The 22,404-nt window shown below is 42.2% G+C and overlaps 1 protein-coding gene across 2 annotated transcripts in view; it reads left to right on the forward strand.

Annotated features, from left to right (window-relative positions):
* FMN2 (formin 2) overlaps positions 1–22,404 on the forward strand; it is a 241,998-nt gene that overhangs the window by 71,202 nt on the left and 148,392 nt on the right. For both annotated transcript variants that reach the window (XM_075267760.1, XM_075267761.1), the window contains exons 3-4: positions 1,577–1,715; positions 13,398–13,459. In XM_075267760.1, the coding sequence (XP_075123861.1) occupies positions 1,577–1,715; positions 13,398–13,459 (201 nt within the window). The remainder of the gene's footprint in view (positions 1–1,576; positions 1,716–13,397; positions 13,460–22,404) is intronic.

Below are 22,404 nucleotides of genomic sequence, written 5' to 3' on the forward strand. Positions count from 1 at the left end.
GGGCCGAGATGGAGGGGAGGACATGAAACTGGGGCAGAGATGGAGAGGGGACATGAAACTGGGGGCAGAGATGGAGGGGGACATGAGACTGGGGGCATAGATGGAGGGGGACATGAAACTAGGGCAAAGATGGAGGGAGACATGAAACTGTGGGAAGAGATGAAAGAGGCATGAAACTGTGGGCAGAGATGGGTGACATGAAACTGGGGGAAGAGATGGGGGACATGAAACTGGGGGCAGAGATGGGGGACATGGAACTGGGGACAGAGATGGAGGGGGACATGAAACTGGGGCAGATGCAGGGGGGACATGAAACTAGAGGACAGATGAAGGGGGGACATGAAACTGGGTGATGGAGGTGGAGGGGGGCATATAAATTACGGGTAACTGTAGGAGGATTATACTGTGTGGGGGCACATGAAAAATGAATGGGAGAATGGGTGGAGTCAACATAAAAGTGGGAGAAACTGAATTTGCCACGTTGCGCGTAGTGCGCCACACATTAGGTCCCTCTTATTGTACTTCAAAAGTTGGGAGGTATGTTTAAGTGGAAAAAAAGATCTACTGTAGCACTCTGAAGATGTCAATTACACCGTGACACTGAAAATTTTACTTTAGCATAACCAACAATTTAACATATTTTCCGCAAGCGAAGCCACGCGTATTCTACTAGTCTCTAACTATAATCCAAAACCACACAGTTAAAGTATAATGAAATCGGATTGCACTTGTTTTTTCAACCCACTTCTATATTTGGATTCTAATTACAGATGCAAAACAATAACCAAAACACTGTTGTTTGAACAAAGCCTTAGACCTTATGCACACTACAGTGCCATTTTTCACTGAACTCTATTAAAAGCAGCTGTGTTAGACAATTGTAGCTCATTCACATGACTATTTTTCAAACAGCCATTACACAGTCATCTGAGGGTGGGTTCACATCTGTGCCCAGTCTCAGCTTTGTGGGTTTCCATCTTCTGCCTGAAAAACTGAACAGGAGACGGAAACCCGGCAGTCAGTGTCTGCCCGTGAGCGTCTTGTGCCTCTCCACAGCAAAACCGTTTCTTTTTTTTTAACCGGACACAAAGTCCTGCATGTCCGACTTTGTATCCGGTTAAAAAAACTGGTTTTGCCGCAGAGAGGCACAAAACGCTCACGAGCGGACACTTTGCAAACCTTTGAAACTGACTGCCGATTTCCGTCTCCTGTCCAGATTCTCGGGCAGAAGAAGGAAACCTGCAAAGCGGAGACGCAGATGTGAACCCACCCTTAATGAACATTTATGGTTCTATTCACATGACTCTATATACGTCTGTCAAACCAGACAAAAATAGAGCATGTCAGTCTTTTGACAGCTGTGAAAAATAGTCCATCAAAAAATCGGACATGTGTATAGACCCATAGAAATTCATGGTATTAAAAACAGAGGTGTGACAACCATTCCATAAATGACAGCCACACAGCTGTTTTTCACTTTTGTGTGAATAAGGACTTAGGTCTATTGAAATGTTACATTAGAATAATCAATTCTAATTGGAAATTAGATTTATATTTTGAATTCTCCTTTTAACAGCAAAGTCAGTTTACAACATGGACGGCAGTAAATCAACCTACTCATTCAATGAACTCACTAGAAGAATGCTTTCCTCAAAGAATTCAAGCACCATCAATTCAATCATCACCATCATGCACTTCATTAAATGAAAAACCTGGTAAGATTTTATTTATTTTATAATAGAATTCATATCAATTTGCTTACATAGGATAACCATTTCCCTGCCATATGTTATAACATATCTTATAAGTAATGCCAGAGTAGCACTTCAGCAACTAAGAATGCATGCAATAAGTCTTTGCTACCAGCAGCTTTGTGTGTATGGGGTGTGAACAGATGTAAGGAAGTTTAGTGCTGCCGATATAAAAAGAAATAGTGCCATTGGTATTGTGTTTTGCTATGGTGGTCTTGCTAATAATGAACAAGTCCTCCTGTTTGTGGGTAGTTTGTTGATCTGCATGTCAGCGCCCCTCAAATCTGCCAATTCTAGTGTGGATAAAAGGAGGGTGAAGCAAATCATGTGTACTGGCTGACATTATTTATAAAGCAAGAGCAGCATCTGCGAAATAGGATGATTGCACTGGTAATGTTTGCGGAACGTGAAAAGCCTGTAAAGCCCGGCGGAGCTTAGGATAACCTTGGCGCTGTTGAGGTTTGCAGGAGAGGAAAGGCGGCATTCCGTCATCAAGACCACACCACCTTCTCACATGCAGTATGCATTATAAGTGTAGCCGTCTTCTTGTCTTTAAAGCAGCTACAGATACTAAGGGCTTGAAAAGGTAAAAGCAAAGTTGAACTGGTTTCAGGAACTGCGCAAAAAAGTCCAAAAGTCCCCCTAAGGCCAGAGCCCAATGACCCAGAAACGCCATGGGAAAAATCGTATAGGGTAACAGCAAAGTGGATGAGATTCATTCGAATCCCTTGCCCACTTTGCGTTAAAATCTGCACCGTGAACATGCTGCAATTTCTCAAACCGTTGCGATTTTGGAAATCGCAGCATGTTAATTATATCTACGGAAACGCCGGTGGCTTTCCCATAGATATAGTGGTAGCAGAAAGATGCGAGAAAAGCCACGATGCGTTCCCGCCACAGCTGTTCCCACAGCGCTTTAGCATTACGTTTCCGACCCGTGAGGCCTTAGCCTTAAAGAGGACCTTTCACCATTTTGCCCATAGGCAGTTCTATATACTGCCAAAAAGCTGACAGTGCGCTGAGTTCAGCGCACTGTCGGCTTTCCCGATCTGTGCCCGGTGTGAAGAGCTTACGATCCCGGTACCGTAGCTCTTCTATGGTCAGAAGGGCGTTTCTGACAGTTAGCCAGAGACGTCCTTCTTCACAGCACAGCCAATGGCGCAGTGCTGTGAGAGCCGGGAGGAACGCCCCCTCCCTCTGCTCGCAGTACTCGTCCATAGACGAGCATTATCAGGGAGGGAGGGGGGAGTTCCCCAGATTGGCTGTGCTGTGAAGGACGTCTCTGCCTAACTGTCAGAAACGCCCTTCTGACCATAGAAGAGCTACGGTACCGGGACCGTAAGCTCTTCACACCGGGTATATAGAACTGCCTATGGGCAAAATGGTGAAAAGTCCTCTTTAAGTCTACTTGTGAATGGAGCTCCAGCATGCTTTGTTGGGTTGTGCTCCATTCATTTCTATGGGTCTGCAGGGTATCAAATCTCCAGCAGCACCTGCATCCTCATAAAAGTGAATGGAGCTCCAGTCACACAAATGCATATTTAGGCAATAAAATAAGTTAAAAAAAAATTGGGGGCATTGTTATTGTAATTAGCTACTATATAGTAGCCCCTATTTGTGATATGGACATACAGTGTGCCTGCCACATCCCTTTTTTTGACTTGACAGTACATAATGTGTGGATGGAGTAACCCTGATGATATGGGGTTGTTTCACAGCCAAAAGAGTTGGATATGCAGGATCAATGGTGGTCTCAATGCTGAGCTATAAGTGAATATCCTACAAGACGAGTTATGCCATACATTCGAGTAATATCGATATGAAAATCATGACATAGTGTCCAGCAGGATGACCTGAAACCTATGCCAATTAGAGATGAGCGAACAGTAAAATATTCGATATTCGTTTCAAATAGCCGCTCAATATTCTTAATTTCTTATTTTCTTATGGTAGAGTTGGAAGGGACCTCAAGGGCCATCGGGTCCAACCCCCTGCGAGTGCAGGTTTTCCTAAATCATCCCAGCTATATGTTTATCCAGATTCCGCTTGAAGATTTCCATTGATGGAGTGCCCACCACCTCCCGTGGCAGCCTATTCCACTCTCTCACTACCCTCACTGTCAGAAAGTTTTTCCTAATGTCTAATCTGTATCTCTTTCCCTTTAGTTTCATCCCATTGCTTCTTGTACTTCCTTGTGCTAATGAGAATAGGGTAGATCCCTCTGCACTGTGACTACCTTTCAGATATTTGTAGACTGCTATTAAATCTCCCCTCAGCCTTCTCTTCTGCAAAATAAACAATCCCAATTCTTTTAGCCGCTCCTCATAGGACATGGTTTGCAGACCTTCCACCATTTTGGTTGCTCTTCTCTGGACTTGCTCCAATATATCGATGTCTTTCTTGAATTGAGGCGCCCAGAACTGTACACAGTATTCCAGGTGTGGTCTGACCAGGGAAGAGTACAGCGGAATAATGACCTCTCTTGATCTAGATTCAATGCTTGTCTTAATACATCCCAGAATTTTATTAGCCTTTTTTGCAGCAGCACCGCACTGTTGGCTCATGTTGAATTTGTGATCTACTATTATGCCCAAGTCCTTTTCCCCTATGCTATCACTTAGTTCTATTCCTCCCATACTATATATGTTTTTTACATTTCTGTTACCCAGATGTAGAACTTTGCATTTGTCCCTGTTAAATACCATTTTGTTTGCCTCAGCCCATTGTTCCAGTGTGTCTAAGGCTGTATTCACACAGAGTAACGCCAGGCGTTTTTTGTGTGTTTTTTGCACATAGCGCCGTGTTTACGCCGCGTTAACGCCGCGTATACGCCGCGTTAACGCCGCGCTATTTAGCGGTGGCGTTGCCCGGCGTTAACGCGGCGTATACGCGGCGTTTACGCGGCGTAAACGCGGCGCTATGTGCAAAAAACACACAAAAAACGCCTGGCGTTACTCTGTGTGAATACAGCCTAAGTCCTTTTGAATACACTCTCTCTCCTCTCTAGTGTTGGCTATTCCTCCTATCTTCGTATCATCTGCAAATTTTATGAGTTCCCCAATAATTCCATTGTCCAGATCATTTATAAAGATATTAAAAAGTACTGGGCCCAGAACAGAGCCCTGCGGCACCCCGCTTTTGACTTTCTTCCAGTTCGATGTGTAGCCATTTAGTATTACTCGTTGTGCCCGATCATTAAGCCAGTTGTGAATCCACCTAACTGATTTTTTGTCAAAGCCATACTTAATCATTTTTTTAATAAGAAGGTTATGTGATACTTTATCAAATGCCTTACTGAAGTCAAGATATACTATGTCCACGGCTTTCCCTTGGTCCAACCATTCATTGATTTTGTTGTAGATTTTTCCTGCTATCGAGGTCAGACTTACCGGCCTGTAATTTCCTGGATCGTCCCTTTTCCCCTTTTTGTAGATGGGGACAACATTTGCCCTTTTCCAATCTAAAGGGACCACTCCTGTTTCCCATGACTTACTGAAGATTATAGCAAGGGGTTCTGTTATTTCCTCTGCTATCTCTTTCAGGACTCTAGGGTGTAAATCATCTGGTCCTGGGGACTTGGTTTCCTGTAACTTGGCTAAGTGCTCTCTTAGGGAGCATTCACACGGCGTAACGTCCCGCGAGATTTGGCACGTGTACGCCGCGTGACCCTTTGCGTGCCGTACACGCTCCCATTCATTTCAATAAATGCACGGCCGCAAATTAGCGCGGCGCATACGCTCCCTGCTCCCATTGAAATGAATGGGAGCGTGTACGGCACGCAAAGGGTCACGCGGCGTACACGTGCCAAATCTCGCGGGACGTTACGCCGTGTGAATGCTCCCTTACCAGACCTTCGCTTATAGTCAGCTTGGAGTCCTCCTTCCCCTCATCTCCATCACCATTAATGTTGATATTTCCATTAGTTTCTTGGGAGAAGACGGATACAAAATATGAATTTAGTAGCTCCACCTGCTGTTCCACCATGTTAACTATTCGACTATTCGAATGAATATCGAACCCTATTATAGTCTATGGGGAAAAATGCTTCGTTTCAGGGGAACCCACCATTCGACTCAGGAGGGTCACCAAGTCCACTGTGACACCTCAGGAAATGATGACAACACCTCTGCAATGCAACTGGGACAGCAGGGGAAGCATGCCTGGGGGCATCTAACAAGTCCAAGTCAGTTTTACCCCACTATCACAGCCTAACAACTACACACTTTCCACACTCAAAAAAACCTCTATGAAAGTGGGAAAGTACCTGGAAACCTTCTTTACTCCCCAATTGTATGGACAGAAACCCAAATTTTACTCTAATGAAACCTTAACAACCTTAACACCCCTTTAAATCACGTTGCCCATGACAACCACAGATGGAATAGGCAATGGGAAATCCAACAGTACCCACCCTGAACTGTCATTGTGGATGTGTGTGTGTGATGTGGTAAGACCTTCCAAAATTCACTTTTATGGCCCTTAATGTGAGCCCTTCAAAATTAAGTTACAGGCCCTTAACCCCTTCCCGACATGCGCCGTAATAGTACGGCGCATGTCGGGTCTGTAACTATGGCGACCGCCCGTAGACAGTAGACAACCGGCTCTAATGCCTCCGACCGGTCCCCGGACCGATCGGAGGCATTAACCCCTCCGGCGCAACGGTCAAAGGCGCCGGAGGCGTATTTTCCTGGCGGCGCATGGGCGCCGCCATTTTGCCCAGGATCGCCGGCTCCTGGAGCATGCTCCAGGACCGACATCACGTTGCCATGACAGCCGGGAGCCTTTACAAGACTCCCAGGCTTGTCTGCAAATTCTCTCTTTTGCAGGCTGGTCTATGCAGCCTGCAAAAGAAAGGATGATTTTTTGCAATGCATTGCAATTCATTAGCATTGTAATGCATTGCATTAGTGATCAGACCCCCTGGGGTTCAACACCCCCTAAGGTCTAATAAAAAATAAAAAAATAAAAAAAAGTAAAAAAAAATATAAAAAAATATAAAAAGTATTAAAAGTTAAAATCACCCCCCTTTCCCTAGAACACATATAAAAGTAGTTAAAAACTGTGAAACATAGCCCTTCCAACTCTGTCCCTTCCACATCCCTTACTAAAAAAGCCTTACGCGTTTCATCAATCCTTGAATCATCAGGGACTAGAAAAATAGCGTAGCGGCACAAAGCCGCTTAGTAATGGGAGAAAGACGGTAATGTATTCTAACCGCCGGCAGGTCCGTATATGATATCCTTTGATGATTCAAGGGTTGATGAAACGTGTAGGGCTTTTTTTAGTAAGGGATGTGTTTGCTGTGGCTTATTAGGTAATTATCAGAGAGCTAGTGACAGATTCCACTTCCAGAATTCCTTTGTTGGTGTGACAGTAGGTCAGTAGCCTTCAAGAACCTGGGAGGAGGAGCTGCCTTGTCTATCTTAGCCTCTGTTTGCATTAGAATTAGCCAAACAACAGCAACACTTCAATTTCTGGTTTAGGGAGATAGGACTTGTTGGAAGGGACAGAGTCCAGTGTGTATCCCTATGGAGATACTTGCCGGTTAGGTAACTGTCTCCAAGTACACTGACCGCAAAGCAGCGGTGGTTTGTCACCATATATGCCTAGGGCATTTTTTATAGTATACTTTTTTTTTTAATAAACAAATAAAAGTTATATTTTATAATCAATTGGATACTCTTTTTGGAAGATAGATACATGGTCTTTCCAGCCTGTGATGAGTTTATAATTGGGTATCTGGCACATCTTGGTATGGACAGTGAGTCAATACATACTGCTAAGGATCGCCGGTCTGTCTAAGGTGGAAGAGGTGGCCAAATGTCATGTCTTGATATTGGGAGATTTTAATAAGGTACTTTGGCCCTCAATGGATTCCACTGCTCCTCAGACTGTGTTGGAACCTACCCCTATAGTTAATATTCTACAGTCCCACCAGCTTTTTGATGTGTGGTGACCAGGGGTGAACCTGCCCTTTTCGCTGCCCGAGGCGGACGACAGAAAGCTGCTCCCCCCCGGGAAGAGGGGGCGGAGCGGAGGGGGCATGGTGGAGAGAAGGGGGCGGGGCGAAGCTGAGGGGACGGGGCTTGGTGGCGTTTGCAGGCAGGGAGAGGACCTGCTTTCTGCCTGAGCGTGAGGGGAGGCTGCTGGAGCAGCGCTGCTCCAGCGGCCTCCCCAATCCACCGCTTGGTGCTAAGCCAGTCCAGGACAGCTTGTCCTGGACTGACTTAGGTAAGCATAAATGCCGCCCTCCCTGGGGCCCTGGCATAGACCGCCTGAAGCGGTTGCTTCAGGTCGCCTCATGGGAGGTGCGGCGCTGGTGATGACATCAGTATCCCTCTGAATTAGATTATACTTTTTACTGAAACCCTCAACAAGATAATACCAGGATTGACTAGATTGACTATGCTTTGATGGACAGGTCCATTCTCCAGAGGGTTAGCTCGTCTGAAATAGGCATCCCGACATGGTCTGATCATGCATTGGTTTTCATTTTGGTACAGGAACAATATTCTTCTTGCCCTGATTCAGTCTGCAAACTTAATTATATTTTACAGAATCCTAATTTTACTGCAGCTGATTCCACAGCACTAACAGAATTTAAATTTAATGACAACTAGCATATGCCCGCGACTTCGTCTGCATGTTATTAGTGTCGATGATCTGTCTATATTCAGCAAATTGCTACCGTCGATGGTGCGCCTGCTCCCGCGTTTCGGTAGTACTCAAGCTGTCCTGCTGCTGAACTTGTCCCGCTGCTGAACTTGTTCCTTGTAATGTGATTGTTCTGGCATCTCAGCAACTGGCTGGGACACTATATAATGAGCGTGTTGTTGGCGTCGATGATCCGCCTACTTCGGCGTTTCGGTAGCTCTGAAGCTGGCCTGCCGCTGAACTTGTCCCTCATACCGTGTCTGTGATTGTTCCCACATCTCAGCAGCTCACTGGGACACCATATAATGAGTGTGTTGTTGGTGTCCATGATCCGCCTGCTTTATCAGCAAAGTGATAGTCCTGGCGGCAAGAGCATAAATTCATAACAGTCATGAAGCCATGTCATTTACAAGGATAAAACGTAGCCTATGTGTTAATCGAGGTTACAAACTATCTATGTGCCAAATTTAATCCAAATCCATTCAGCCATTTTTGCATGGGAGTAACAAACACACAGACCCACAAACACACAAACCCACAAACTTTCACATTTATGACCAGGTGAGTGATACTACCTTATGGTGTCCAATGCAATACAAAAATGAGAAAAAGAAAAGGTGGCACTACTGAAGGCTATGTTACGGAAAAAACCCACACGTGGCCAAAAAATGTAATCTCAAAAAGAGATACCAGAGTGTAGGCAATGGTCCAAAAAGCTCCTAATGGTGGTGCGTACATTCCTTATCAAAAGTATCCACAGCAGTAAACATAGAGGAAGTAAATGGGGGGAACTCACCCAGGGTGTCTTTTTCATAAAAATGAGTCCTTTATTCCATTACCATCAAAAACAGGATTAATGGAGAGATTGAGGCAATGAACGTTTCACACTTTACTTGTGCTTTTTTAACTCTTTCACTGCCAAGGGTCTCTGGAAATTTTGCACCTCCAGTAGACAGAGCAATTTTCACAGTTTTGAGATGGACAAATCAAACCTAAATTGTAACATTAAAAAATCATCCAAACCCCCCATACCTATATTTTTTTTTTTAAAGTAGACACCTGCAGCATTGTCAGAATGCCACTTGGTACTGTATACAAACAGGCATCTTCATGCAATTTTGATTTAAAGTGAATGTTTTATGAAAAAAATGCAAATAAATATATATTAATTGCTAAAAGTGTAAACCAAACAATAAATTATATGCACCAAACCTCCTAAAAATAGGAGTTCAACATGTGCAGAGTTCATACATATCACTAAGGCCTACACCTATCTGCACGTGTCTTCAGAAAATTGCTAGAACTGGAAGGAACAAAAATCTGCTTTGAAGCTGGAAAGCAAGTGAACCCCTAAACCCTATATATTTTTTGAAAGTAGACAACCTGAAGATTACATATGTCTCAATGGGTCATCAATAGCCACATCCACCTTCATGCAACTTTGTGACAAACAAAAATAATTTTTTGAAAAAATGCCCTAAAACACATATTTGTACCTAAAACTCATGTTCAATCTCAAATTCATATACAAAATACATTTAAAATGATAGCTTAAGGTGTAGAAAATGTGTATATATATACGATATGTACCGCAAACATCAACTACAAGAGCTTTGACTCTCAAAAACACTAATACAAAAGACAGCCAAGATTTTGCTGTTATTCCAAATATGTTAAAAAGCTATACTGCACTTAGCAAACTGTGACTGTGATACCAAAATCTAACTTTTTTGAGATTGCACAGCATACCGTATATAAAAACACAACTTAATATTTCGTATATACAATCACCTTCATGCAACTTTGCAGGAAACAGAGATTACAAGAAAAAATTGCACAAAACAAAATGTACTTTCCAAAAAACTGCAATATGTGAGGAGTTCATACATTCCGCCAGTGGCATAACTAGGAATGGTGGGGCCCCGTGGCGAACTTTTGACATGGGGCCCCTCCCCTGACTGACACCGAACCCTCCCGCATTCCTGTGCATTCTATTTTGCCCTATAGTGGCCCCTGCACACAGTGTTATGCCCCATAGTGGCCCCTGAACACAGTATTATGTCCCATAGTGGCCCCTGCACACAGTATTATGCCCCATAGTGGCCCATGCACACAGTATTATGCCCCATAGTGGCCCCTGCACATACTATTATGCCCCACTGTGGCCCCTGCGCACAGTATTATGCCCCATAATGAACACCCATGAACAATTGTTATACTCTGGAGTCTTTTCAGACCCCAGAGTATAATAATCGTAGACCGAGGGGGGATACAAACATAAAAAACACTGTCATTTATCTATCCCCGGCTCTGCTGCAGTCCTTGGTTATGTCGGCCATCTTCAATGATGTCAGGACCCAGTCAACTGACGTCAGGAACGTCAAACAACTAGGCCCAATGCCTTTATGGAGTGCAGAGAGGTAAGTAACACAGTTTTTTAATGTTCCCATACCTCTCCTGGGCTGGAGATCATTATACTCGGAGGGCTGAAAAGACCAGGATCGGTAGGTAAATAGGGCCAGTTACAGGCCAAAGTAACTCCAGCCGGTAACAGCCTATAAAGAAAAAAAAAAACCTGCGTCAGTAGCAGCTGTCACCGGACCCCTAATGTCCCTGTGGCAGCTGCTACCCCTACTACCCCGGTAGTTACGCCACTGCATACCACACATATATATATTTACAGGTGCAGGTGTTAAAGAAACGCCAAAATTGCAGAAATGCGCCAACCCATTTTGTACATAAAAATATTATTTTCTATCCCCCCTATAAAATTTTTATCAAACTATATGTTCATCTCTAGAGATAATCGTTATTACTATTATTTTAGTGTGTAACGGATATCGCTAGAGGCGTATTTTACTGTAGAAAGCTCAGGTATGGACAGGACAGGGATTAGGTGAAATGTAAACTTTATTCATAACTGTTTATGTGATGTGTAAGTGTTTGGTGCGACTTTTTTCTGGCGCTGCGACCTGGAGAATGGTAAACGTCTGGGTCACAGCGCCAATAAACTTCCTGCTTATGCTCAGAGGGTATTACATAAGAATACCCCGTTAGTAAAGCTCAGAAGGGAATTACATTATACCTGTATGTGACAATCAGAGTGGACCGAGGGGGGCGTGTGCTCTCTGATTGGCAGGAGAGGGGTTAACAAGGACTGAAAGTCCCTGCTACTCCCCTCCTGGGGTCACATACAGGTTATGTATTCTCATCTCTGTGCAGCCTGCAGGGGTCCTCCTCCCCCCTCACCTTCTGTTACAGTTCACTGATGCTTCCCGAGACAGGAGGGGGGACAATTTAGAGTCCTGTATCTCAGGACTCGTTTGAGCTATGAAGATAATTTTAGATTTATTTTAAAGATGAGAATCTCAAGTCTCAATCTCATTCTCAAGTTCTTCATAATAGCCCTTATAGATATGGAGCGAATCGCTTTTAAAAACGCTGTTGGGAATTGATATCTTCAATGTGATCTCAATCACAGTGAATCGCTTCGGCACTTTAAGGGTTAACATTAAGACATTGGTACCATTTTAAAGATGAGATTCTCATCTTTGAAATGGATCTAAAATTATCTTCATAGCCCAAAGGAGTACAGAGATATGGACTTTAGAAGTGAGGATGTAGCAGCTATGTTCTCAGCTAGACAAGTGCCACCCTGGGAGGATGTAAAGCTACGTGCTTGGCAAGAAAAAGGTTAAGCCTTATACATGCCCTAGTATTAATATCTGTGATAAAATCTGTGGGGTAAAAATGTTCATCATATCCCTTGATAAATCTTGTGAGGGGTGTAGTTTCCTAGATTAGGTCATTTTTGAAGGGTTTCCACTGTACTGCTACTTTAGGGGCTCTGAAAATGAGACATGATACCTAAAAATGATTCCAGAAAAATCTGCTTTTTAAATGTCCAGTGATGCTCCTTGCCTTTGGTGCTCTGCTGTGTGTACAAACAGCAGTTTACAACTACATGTGCGGTATTTCCATGTTCGGGAAGCTTGGCGCTAAAAATGCCCACTCACCAAACTTATAAAAAAAAAATTTGGGGGGTGAATGCTGTAGTGGGAAAAAAAAAATCTAAAGTGCCGACCCACCATTTTTTTTGCTGTTTCGCCTCTAAAAAATTTTCTTATAAAAAGTGATCAAAACAATAGACATTCCCTAAGGGCTCGTTCAAATCTACGCCCGGTCTCTGTTCTGCAGGTTTCCGTTTCCTGCACAAAACAGAGGCAGGAGACGGAAACCTGCAGGACTCTTTCATACCCATTCATCTGAATGGGTTTGAAAGATGTCCGGCCGTGAGTGGCGGTAAGCGTATTATGCTCTCCACCGCGAAACCGTTTTTTTTTTAAATCGGACAGAGTCGGACATGCAGTACTCTGTGTCCGGTTTTAAAAAACTGGTTTTGCGGCGGAGAGCATAAAACGTTCACCGCCGCTCACGGCCGGACCCGATCTGACAGCTTCTGCCGGCAGAAGACGGAAAGCTGAGAACGGAGACCCAAACGCTAGTGTGAACCTAGCATAAAAGAGTATAACTAAAACGTACACCTGGCCTTGCAAAAAAAAGGACACCATTTGCTTCACCGTATATGTAAATATAAAAAAGGTACGAGTGTTAGAATATGGCGGCTTTTAGAATTTCTTTTTTTTTTTTTTGCAATTTTAGCTAAAGGGTTAAAATGTACATAAAACTATATAAATTTGGTAGCCTGGAATTTTACTAAAACTTAGAATACAAGTGACATCATCATATATTTTTGGCTGCAGAGTGAATGCTGTAAAAATCTAAGCCTATTAGAAAGTCTCACAAATGCACTTTTTCTCCAGTTCCAACCAATTCCGAATTTTTTTTTCCAGATTTCCAGTACATTGTATCTGTGGACAGAGAAATAAAAAAGTTGTGGGGTTTGGAAGTGATTTTAAGTGATCTAACTTGAGGACTAGATTAGTGGAGTCTATATCTTAAAAATTGAAGCGCATATCTATTTCATTTCAGAGAAGTCTTCTATGGAATTTGTATCACAGAAGAAAGAAATTACACATACCCAGGAGATGAAGGTAAGCTGTACAAAGTAAACATTTAATGGGGTTGTGTTGTCCATTAACAGCAAATAAATATTATTGTTTGTATAATGAAAACTAGAACTATTAACAGCTGGGCTCCTGAGTTTCCATTACATTCCTATGGACTGATTCTTGTCTACTTGAAGTAGATAAAAGGAATGACAGCAAGCACAGACCTGGAAAATGGTAATATGCAAAGAAAATATATTTGAAAATTCTATAATCTTTATTTGTATGAACAATAATATTTATTTGCTAAAATTGAACAATACCTTTAATAAATTTTGAAACTTGTCCTCACTGTATTTCATTGCTATCTTTATTTCATTGCTATCTAATATTCCAGTATTCAATAATTTTCATATTCTTATTTTGTCAATAATTGAGAAAAATATTAAGGACTTATTCTATATTTTGAAGTTATTTTCAGAAAATGAAATTTATGGTTGCATCCAGCATAATTTGGATTGATTGGCAGGTTTATGCTTGTTTATAGAGACAGGCCTGTCAGTCAAGCTAAATAGGGCCAAAAGAAACTATTCCAGAAACATAAAAAACTATTTGAGTATCACTTGCACAAGTTAAACTATTTCATCATACCACATAAAGTGACATATGGCAGGTCTGAAAATGGGTGAGCATCCTAAGTTACAAAATGGTCCTTAAGTGTTTAAGCAGCATTATAAACTTCATGAAAAAAGAACACAAAAACAATAACAGAATCACAATTTTTTTCTCCCATTAAACAAATAAATATTAATAAAATAATAAGTGATATGTAGCTCTAAATGATGCCATAATGTCCTATAACTTATCTTGCAAAAAAAACAAAACAAGCCCTGAATAAGTAAAAAAGGAAGCCATGATATAGATTTCTTGACAAAAAGATTGCATTTTATAAAATGGAATCATTTAGGGTGGTTTCTAATATATGGATCCCTCCAAGCCAATTCAAAAATGAATTTGTATACATTGCAGGAAAACTTAGAAATCTTAAAATGTCCAAAGAAATACAAAATTATGTCAAATGTTTACTATGCGCAGAGAAAGAAGACATATAGTAAATATAAATTTTAGATATGGTAATTTTGTGTGCTCTGACTTTCTGTTTTAGAAGCCAAAAATTTAAAGGGGCTCTATCACTGGGAAAAGTCATTGTTAGCTAAGCACATACTTGCATAGCCTTTAGAAAGGCTATTTCACACACTTTTTGTATGTAAATTACCAAGTAGTTTTTGAATAAGTCCATTTTTATTCATATGCTAATTAGCCTTCTCCGTGCACCAGAAGTGTCTCTGTGCACCCTTTCTGTTATTCTCTGTGTTTGAGAGCAGAAAGGCTGCTTTGTTGATGACTCATCTCTTTGATCTCACACACATACAGCAGACTGTGATCACAGACACTTTCGATGCACAGAGAAGGCTAATTAGCATATGAATTAAAACGGACTTATTAAAAAACTACTGAGGCAATTTACGTACAAAAGGTATGTGTGAAATAGCCTTTCTAAAGGCTATGCAAGTATGTGCTTAGTTAAAAATGACTTTTCCCAATGATAGAGCCCCTTTAAAATTTAGAAGATTATACGTTTTTTCAAATATTTTATGAATTATAGAGAAACACAAACACAGCACCCAAAGAATAATGTGACATGAAAAGACAGTCCAATTTTGTAATTTTGATAAAAGTGTATGGGAACCACAGAATCAGAATGACACATTTAGCAACGCTGTCTCCATATGTGTGGAACTATTGAAACAATGGAACTGAGTGACATTCTACTTAGGCATTGAAAGCTATGCACACTTATACAGTGATCATTAATCATTGAGTGAGAACAGTCCACTGTACTGCAAAACAGTACTATACTATACTATACTATACTGTACTATACTATACTACAGTACTATACTACAGTACTATAATATCACTAAATACAATTCAGTAGTACAGTACTACAGTCCACTGTACTACAATACATACTATCCGCACTTGTGTACCAACATTTTTGTAATCACTGGCACTTCCATTCACGTGGTGCACTTGGAGACACTTGCGAATCCACAGCCATCATTTATGTGGAAATACCCCTTTAGACGAAGATCACTCATAGCAGGTCCACTCTGGGTATCAGCTGGCAGCAAAAAAGCAGCTGAAATCAGACATTCTTTGCTCTGGGTTTTACCTTTGTGGGTGGGTCAACTTTGAGCCTTTGCATTGCACTGCAAATTAACTTGAGGGTTGAAAACCTGCAGTGCATTTCATTGTGTCTATGAGATTTGTTTATCTTCTACCCAATACACTGGTTATTTATATCACACTTTGACACGGTTTAGATTATGTGTATCAGGAGGAGAATGGGGTAACATGGTATCAGTTTGATTCTTTCTCATTGGACAGGTTCAGTATAGGAAAAATTCATGTCTTGTTGACAGTGGAGAACTAGTATCATGCAGTTGTCAATGTATTGATTAATTAGCATATTAAAAAAAATATTTTACGTAAAGATAGTGGTGGGAGGAGTGGTAGAATGAAGGAACACATGAAGAAAATAAAAATGGCTGCAAAAACAGTGGAACAAGTGCAAAGAAAATATGGGATTTCACACTCATTTATATGATGACAGTTCCTCTTTTAAGGGGTATTCTCCATCTTCTGGGTCATATAGAGAAGGTTTCCCTCATCACAAGAATCTAAACTGGTAGCTTATGTCAACTGAAGGTTTTTTCCAAATACATTAGTTTACTGCATTTACCAGCTAAACAATATGATTCCTCAGTGTTAACAATTTGCTGCCTATATTCCCAGGCTGCTTGGTTATCAAGTATCAAGTTGCAGGGCTGGTGGTGACAGGGTATGTAATTTTTAGGGCCTATCTGACAACCAGCTGCTCCAATTATTTACATACATCCACTTAATGCAACCAGGTGCCATGCTGCTGCCATAGTCTTTTATATATTTTCTCCATACACTGCAGATATAGTGTACAGCCTGGAATATCAGGTAACGGTTTTATACCTATCTCATATTACACAACAGTTTGTTCTTTTATTGAGTTGGTGGTTAGTCACTCTTGCTCCTTATATCAACTTGAATGCTTGGCCTATTATTTATTATTATTTATTTAGCTTACTTGTATAGCGCCATCATATTCTGCAGTGCTTTACAGACACTGTCAGTTGCTGTCCCATATAGGGATCATGATCTAAGAGTGGATATCGAGGATATAGACCTTCTAAGGAGTAGAAATCTATTAGCATGATAACCATCATGTGGCTTGATGAAGGGTATTCCCTGTCCCATTTGATTGGTTGGACATTGATCTAAATTCTGGCAGACACAGCAGTGATAAGATAGCCTGGATATAATTTTCAGGGTATCTGTATATCTTTATAGCCATTATTAATCTATTGCTGCATAAGTGATTGGTAACAACATAAATGGTGGGACTGCTGATTTACTTTATTACCTCGGTCCGGGTTATTTTAATGAATTTTTAATGTATATCAATAAAGTTTATTTAATTTTATCTTAGTAATTGATATAGTGATATTATTTGATAATACTTCATCCCCTGTTACAAATATTCCTATATGTCATATGTTACCTAAAGAAAATCATCCAAGGTAAGTTAAAGTACAATAGTCTCATCTCTTTGTCATGTGCTGTAACCTCTGCCACGACCTTTAGAAAGAATTTTGGAGCCTGTGATAGTGCTAAGGGTACAAGGGCACAAAACCACTGTAGGTCCTGAGTAGCCAGGAAAAAAAAAACAAACAAACAGGAAAGAGACTTTTTATGGTCGATCTATCTACTCCATTCTGAACCTTCTGTAAGAAAAATGCTTGTGTAACTGTTCCGTTTTAGATTTAAAATGGACAGAACCATTCGGCTTTCCTACTAGGAACAGAGTGTAGTAGAAGCATCTTTTACTCTCCCCCAAAGGGATAGGGACAAAAACATGTCTAGGAGATCACTTCTGCTACCAGTGTCCCCTGCTGATCTGGATCTATGTGAAAATTTCTAACTCTTTCTTGAAGGGAAGAAAAAAATGATCTTCAAACCGTCCTGAACCACCAACAGGACCCATTGACTATTTGGAATTTTTCCCCATTCTTGAAAGAATAAGGAAGACTACTACCAAGCGATCCCCTGGCATTATAAATGTTTTTTGGAGGCATCAGATATTTGACTGAAAAGAAAATCTTTGATTTTCTTTTGACAATTACAATTAGACTTGTTTGGTTCCTTTCTTTTGAAAACATAAGGGTGCATGCCATCCTCTGCCATGGATTTGGGGGCATATTCTGTGGCAGATTTCATCCCGAATCTGTCTTCCATTGTTTTCAATGGGAAGCAAAAATTGCAACAGGACAATCTTGCCGTGGATTCCACAGCTCGATACTCCCTGCTGAGTACAGCAGTGGAAGATGAAGAGGAATTTCTTTTCATTTTCTACCATGTGAACCTAGCCTAAGACTAAGCAAGCAGAATTTGACAGGGCATCAGCCTTGGCACCAAGTCTCAGAGAATCAGCCTAAGCATCTGATAAATCAACTGCCCCGTCATAGTGGGGAAGGCAGCTAACAGTTAACAGCTTATATTGTTTGGGGCTTCTGGGCTTTGTGAGGCCGTGGCCGTGAGGCCACTTTGGAGCATTATACTGTGGAGCAGGACATGTCCCAGAAGTTGCGTTTTCGATATTACAGCATCACACGAAGAGGCACTGGCCCAACAGAGTCCCGGAGGAATCACCTTTGGGCCCCTTCCCAACAGAACCCTTCAGGTTCAGGAACAGGAACAGGTTCAGGAAATCATGGCTTTTGTCGCAGCCATACTGAGTGGCAAACTGCAGCTAGTAAGCAATCTGCTGACCTTCCAGCCCTGCTTCCCACCGACAATAGGCTAAACCCAAAAGTAAGGGAATGAGTCAGGGAAACACTTATAGCAGAGGTTCCCCTAAGAAGACTAAGGGTGCATTCACACTGAGTAAACGCTAGCTTATTCTGAACGTAAAACACGTTCAGAATAAGCGGCGTCTAAAGCAGCTCCATTCATTTCTATGGGAGCGGGGATACGAGCGCTCCCCATAGAAATGAATGGGCTGCTTCTTTCACTCTGTGCAGTCCCATTGAAGTGAATGGGGAGTGCCGGCTTGTACGCTCCGGCATGAGCAGAGCTTGCCGTATACGCCGGCACTCCCCATTCACTTCAATGGGACTGCACGGAGTGAAAGAAGCAACCCATTCATTTCTATGGGGAGCGCTCGTATCCCCGCTCCCATAGAAATGAATGGAGCTGCTTTAGACGCCGCTTATTCTGAACGTGTTTTACGTTCAGAATAAGCTAGCGTTTACTCAGTGTGAATTCACCCTTATATTGCATCTGGGAACCAGTAACACCCAACCAAAGCCACACGGTTCTTAGTGTAGAATTCCTAGATGCTCTTTTACCAAAGGACAGAAAAGAGAACTGTCCAAAGGATGGAAGAGGCATTCTCAGCCATTAACATATGCTACCAGTTTACATAAGAGTCTTGTGATGAGAATGCTTTTATTTTCACAAATCCATAGTTCAGCTTTGTATGAGAAAAGAGCCTATTTCTTCTCCTATTAGCCACTTTCTTTCACTGATGAAATGTGTACAGTAGAACTCTATGGAGATAGGAAGGGAGAAAAATAAAAGCTCCTCAAACAGAGAGACATTGGCAATACATATAGGCAGTTCTGTTTCACTATGCAGTTCGGTTATTAGGAATTACTACCCAGTTGTCTCCTGACAGCTGTGGACAACCTCATATCTCTTTCTTTCTTCTTCTTTCTTCCCCCATCCTTCCTCCATATTGCTTTGTGTAGCAAGTACAGACACAATGAATCAGATAAGACGTAAAGACAGTAGACATACTTAAAGTCACAGATTATTTTCTTTAGAGAAGTACATTGCAAACTTTGCTTCACCTGCACTATAGATTTATGAAAACTTATATAAAAGTTTACTTATGCATTAAGTTAAGTGAAGTGTTTTACCCAATACATTGCTTTATCTATCTTTCCCTGTTTGTCAGGTACAGCTGTAATTGTGTCCTCTTTGTTTACATCTTATTTCCTAGGTATTATGGGGTATTTTTCATTACTGGCTACACAGTTTTGTTGTTAATGTGTGACCAGTAATAAGAAATACCACATAATTAATGAGTTTTATTTATTTATTACCTGTGTTGCAGCTGTGGCTAGACCCATAGGGTCCATACACATGGAGGAAAATGGTGAGGAATTTGGTGTGGAATTTCAGTGCTGAAAAAAAAGCCTCCCATTGACTTCAATGATATCCTTAGCAGAAAAAGGAACCCATTGAAGTCTTGCTTGTCTTTTGCTGGCATTTTTTAAACATTGGGGGCAATTCATCATTCTCTCTTCACCAGTCTTCTGCACCTTACCTGCCACATTGTGCAAATAGGCAGAGCACGGCAGAGATCTGGATGGGCTAAGGCAGGGGTGCAGCCTTTTCATAAATCTTTGGTTTCCTGGCCAAGTTAAGCCGTTTATTATGATTGGTGTACAATAAATTTGCCCCATTGTATGAAAAGCCCCTTTGTGGAAAGCAAATCCATTTTTAAATAAAAACAAAAAACAAAATAGAAACAAAGCAACAGGTGCACACTGACAAAAATAGAATGCTACTATTCTATTTTTATCATTTAGTATCAATACACAGTGGCATGCAAAAGTTTGGACACCCCTGTTCAAAATGACTGTTATTGTGAACAGTTAAGCAAGTGGAAGATGAAATGATCTTTAAAGTTAAAGAAGAAACACAGGTGTCTATACCAGATTGGCAAAGCAGAACCCCTGCTTGACTGCAAAAGACGTTCAGGAAGTTTCAAAAAACAAGTGGGTTTATTCCATGTTGCAACATTTCAGCTCAATTGAGTCTTTATCAAGCATGTCAGTAGTGCATACACAACAAAGGATTATGTAGATAATCTTGTTTCCCTTAGTCCTAACAGCGGCACAATGTGGGGTATTTCGTGCCCCTGTGTGCTGGTAGGACAGGCGGAATTTTAATTAGCCATGTATTAATTTCACATGGCTTGTTCCCTTTAAGAGGGCACAGATACCTCCCCCCTGTGCGTAAATAACAAGTAATAATACATACATTCCAAAATAAACAACAATAGGGGGGGAATCCTTGTGCCGCTGTTAGGACTAAGGGAAACAAGATTATCTACATAATCCTTTGTTCCCTGTCGTCCCTACCAGCGGCACAATGTGGGGAAATAGCAAGTAATCCCCATAAGGGTGGGAGATTAAACACAAGCAGAATGTAATACAGTGCGCCCGAAGGCAGTAGCTTCTGAGCCATACCGATCAAGTCGGTAGTGCTTCACAAAAGTCAATTCTGAAGACCAGGATGCTGCTGCACAAATCTGGTCCAAGGTGAGAGCCTTGACCTCTGCCCAAGAGGTCGATACTGCCCGCGTCGAATGGGCCCTTAGGACGGTCGGCGGAGGTAAGTTCTGACTCACAAACGCCAACTTGATTGCTTCCTTCACCCAGCGAGAGATGGTGGCTTTAGAAGCCTTGCGGCCTTTATGGCCCCCTACATAATTTATTAACAAGTTCTCAGATCTCCTGAAAGCGCGTGTGCGCTGAAGGTAAATCTGCAGGTTCCGGACTAAATCTAGGGTATGCCACTTCTCCTCCTCAGGGGAAGTGGGTACGGGAAAAAAGGTTGGCAAGCAAATGAGCTGACTCACATTCGCCCTAGAAGAAACTTTCGGCCTGAATCCTGGCAGAAATCTCAACTGAACACGGTCTTCAAAGAAGGCAATGTAAGGAGCTTCCGATGAGAGTGCTTGAAGCTCCCCTACCCTTTTTGCCGAGGTGATAGCGAGGAGAAAAGATACCTTATAGGTCAGCCACTTTAGATCCACCTCCTCCAGAGGTTCGAATGGAGCAACACAAAGTGCCGTTAGGACCTTGCTGAGGTCCCATTGGTGGACAGGAGCAGAAACTGCTGGTCTCAGCCTAGTTGCCCCTTTGATAAAGGTGCTCACTAAAGGATCCTGAGACAACCGCCTCCCCAGATAGGCGGACAAAGCGGCTACATGTACCTTCAGGGTAGAAGCTGCAAGCCCTCTGTCTAGGCCGTCCTGAAGGAAATCCAGGATCGCCCTCACAGGGGGATCGGAGGAGTCCACTTCGTGTTCCGTGCACCAAGCCTGGAAAATATTACCGATCCTACGGTAATTCTTATTGGTCGAGGTGGCTCTGGCGCTGGCTAAAGTCCTTAGGACGCCTTGAGACAGTCCTCTATTCCTTAATAGGGACTGGTCAACCTCCAGGCTGTCAGATTGAATCTCCTCAGATCGTGGTGTCTCAGCTCTCCTTGTGTCACCAGATCTGGGAGGGGGGGAAGCCTCCAATACCTGCCTTGACTCATCCACATGAGCTGGGCAAACCAAGTCCTTTTCGGCCAGAACGGGATTATGGCAATTCCCGAGACTTGGTCCTGTCTGATTTTCATCAATACCTTGGGTATGATGGAAACTGGAGGGAAGATGTATATCAGCCTGAACCTCCATGGGATGGACAGGGCATCCACTGCCAAGGCATTGTCCTCCTGGTACAGAGAGCAGAAGGTTTCCACCTTGGCGTTGAGTCGGGTTGCCATGAGGTCGACATCCGGAAGGCCCCATGTTTGGACAATCTGATGGAATATGTCTTGATTGAGAGACCATTCTCCTGATACAGGGATACCCCGACTCAACTGATCCGCTACTATGTTCAGGGAGCCCTTGATGTGAACAGCGGATAGGTGGGTCAGATTCTTCTCTGCCCACGTGAAGATCAAGTTCGCCTCTCTCAGTAGGGCTGGAACCCTGGTGCCGCCCTGTTTGTTCAAGTATATTACCGTCGTCATATTGTCTGACCGGACCT

The sequence above is a fragment of the Leptodactylus fuscus genome, chromosome 3, assembly GCF_031893055.1.
Source record: "Leptodactylus fuscus isolate aLepFus1 chromosome 3, aLepFus1.hap2, whole genome shotgun sequence".
Lineage (NCBI taxonomy): Eukaryota > Metazoa > Chordata > Amphibia > Anura > Leptodactylidae > Leptodactylus > Leptodactylus fuscus.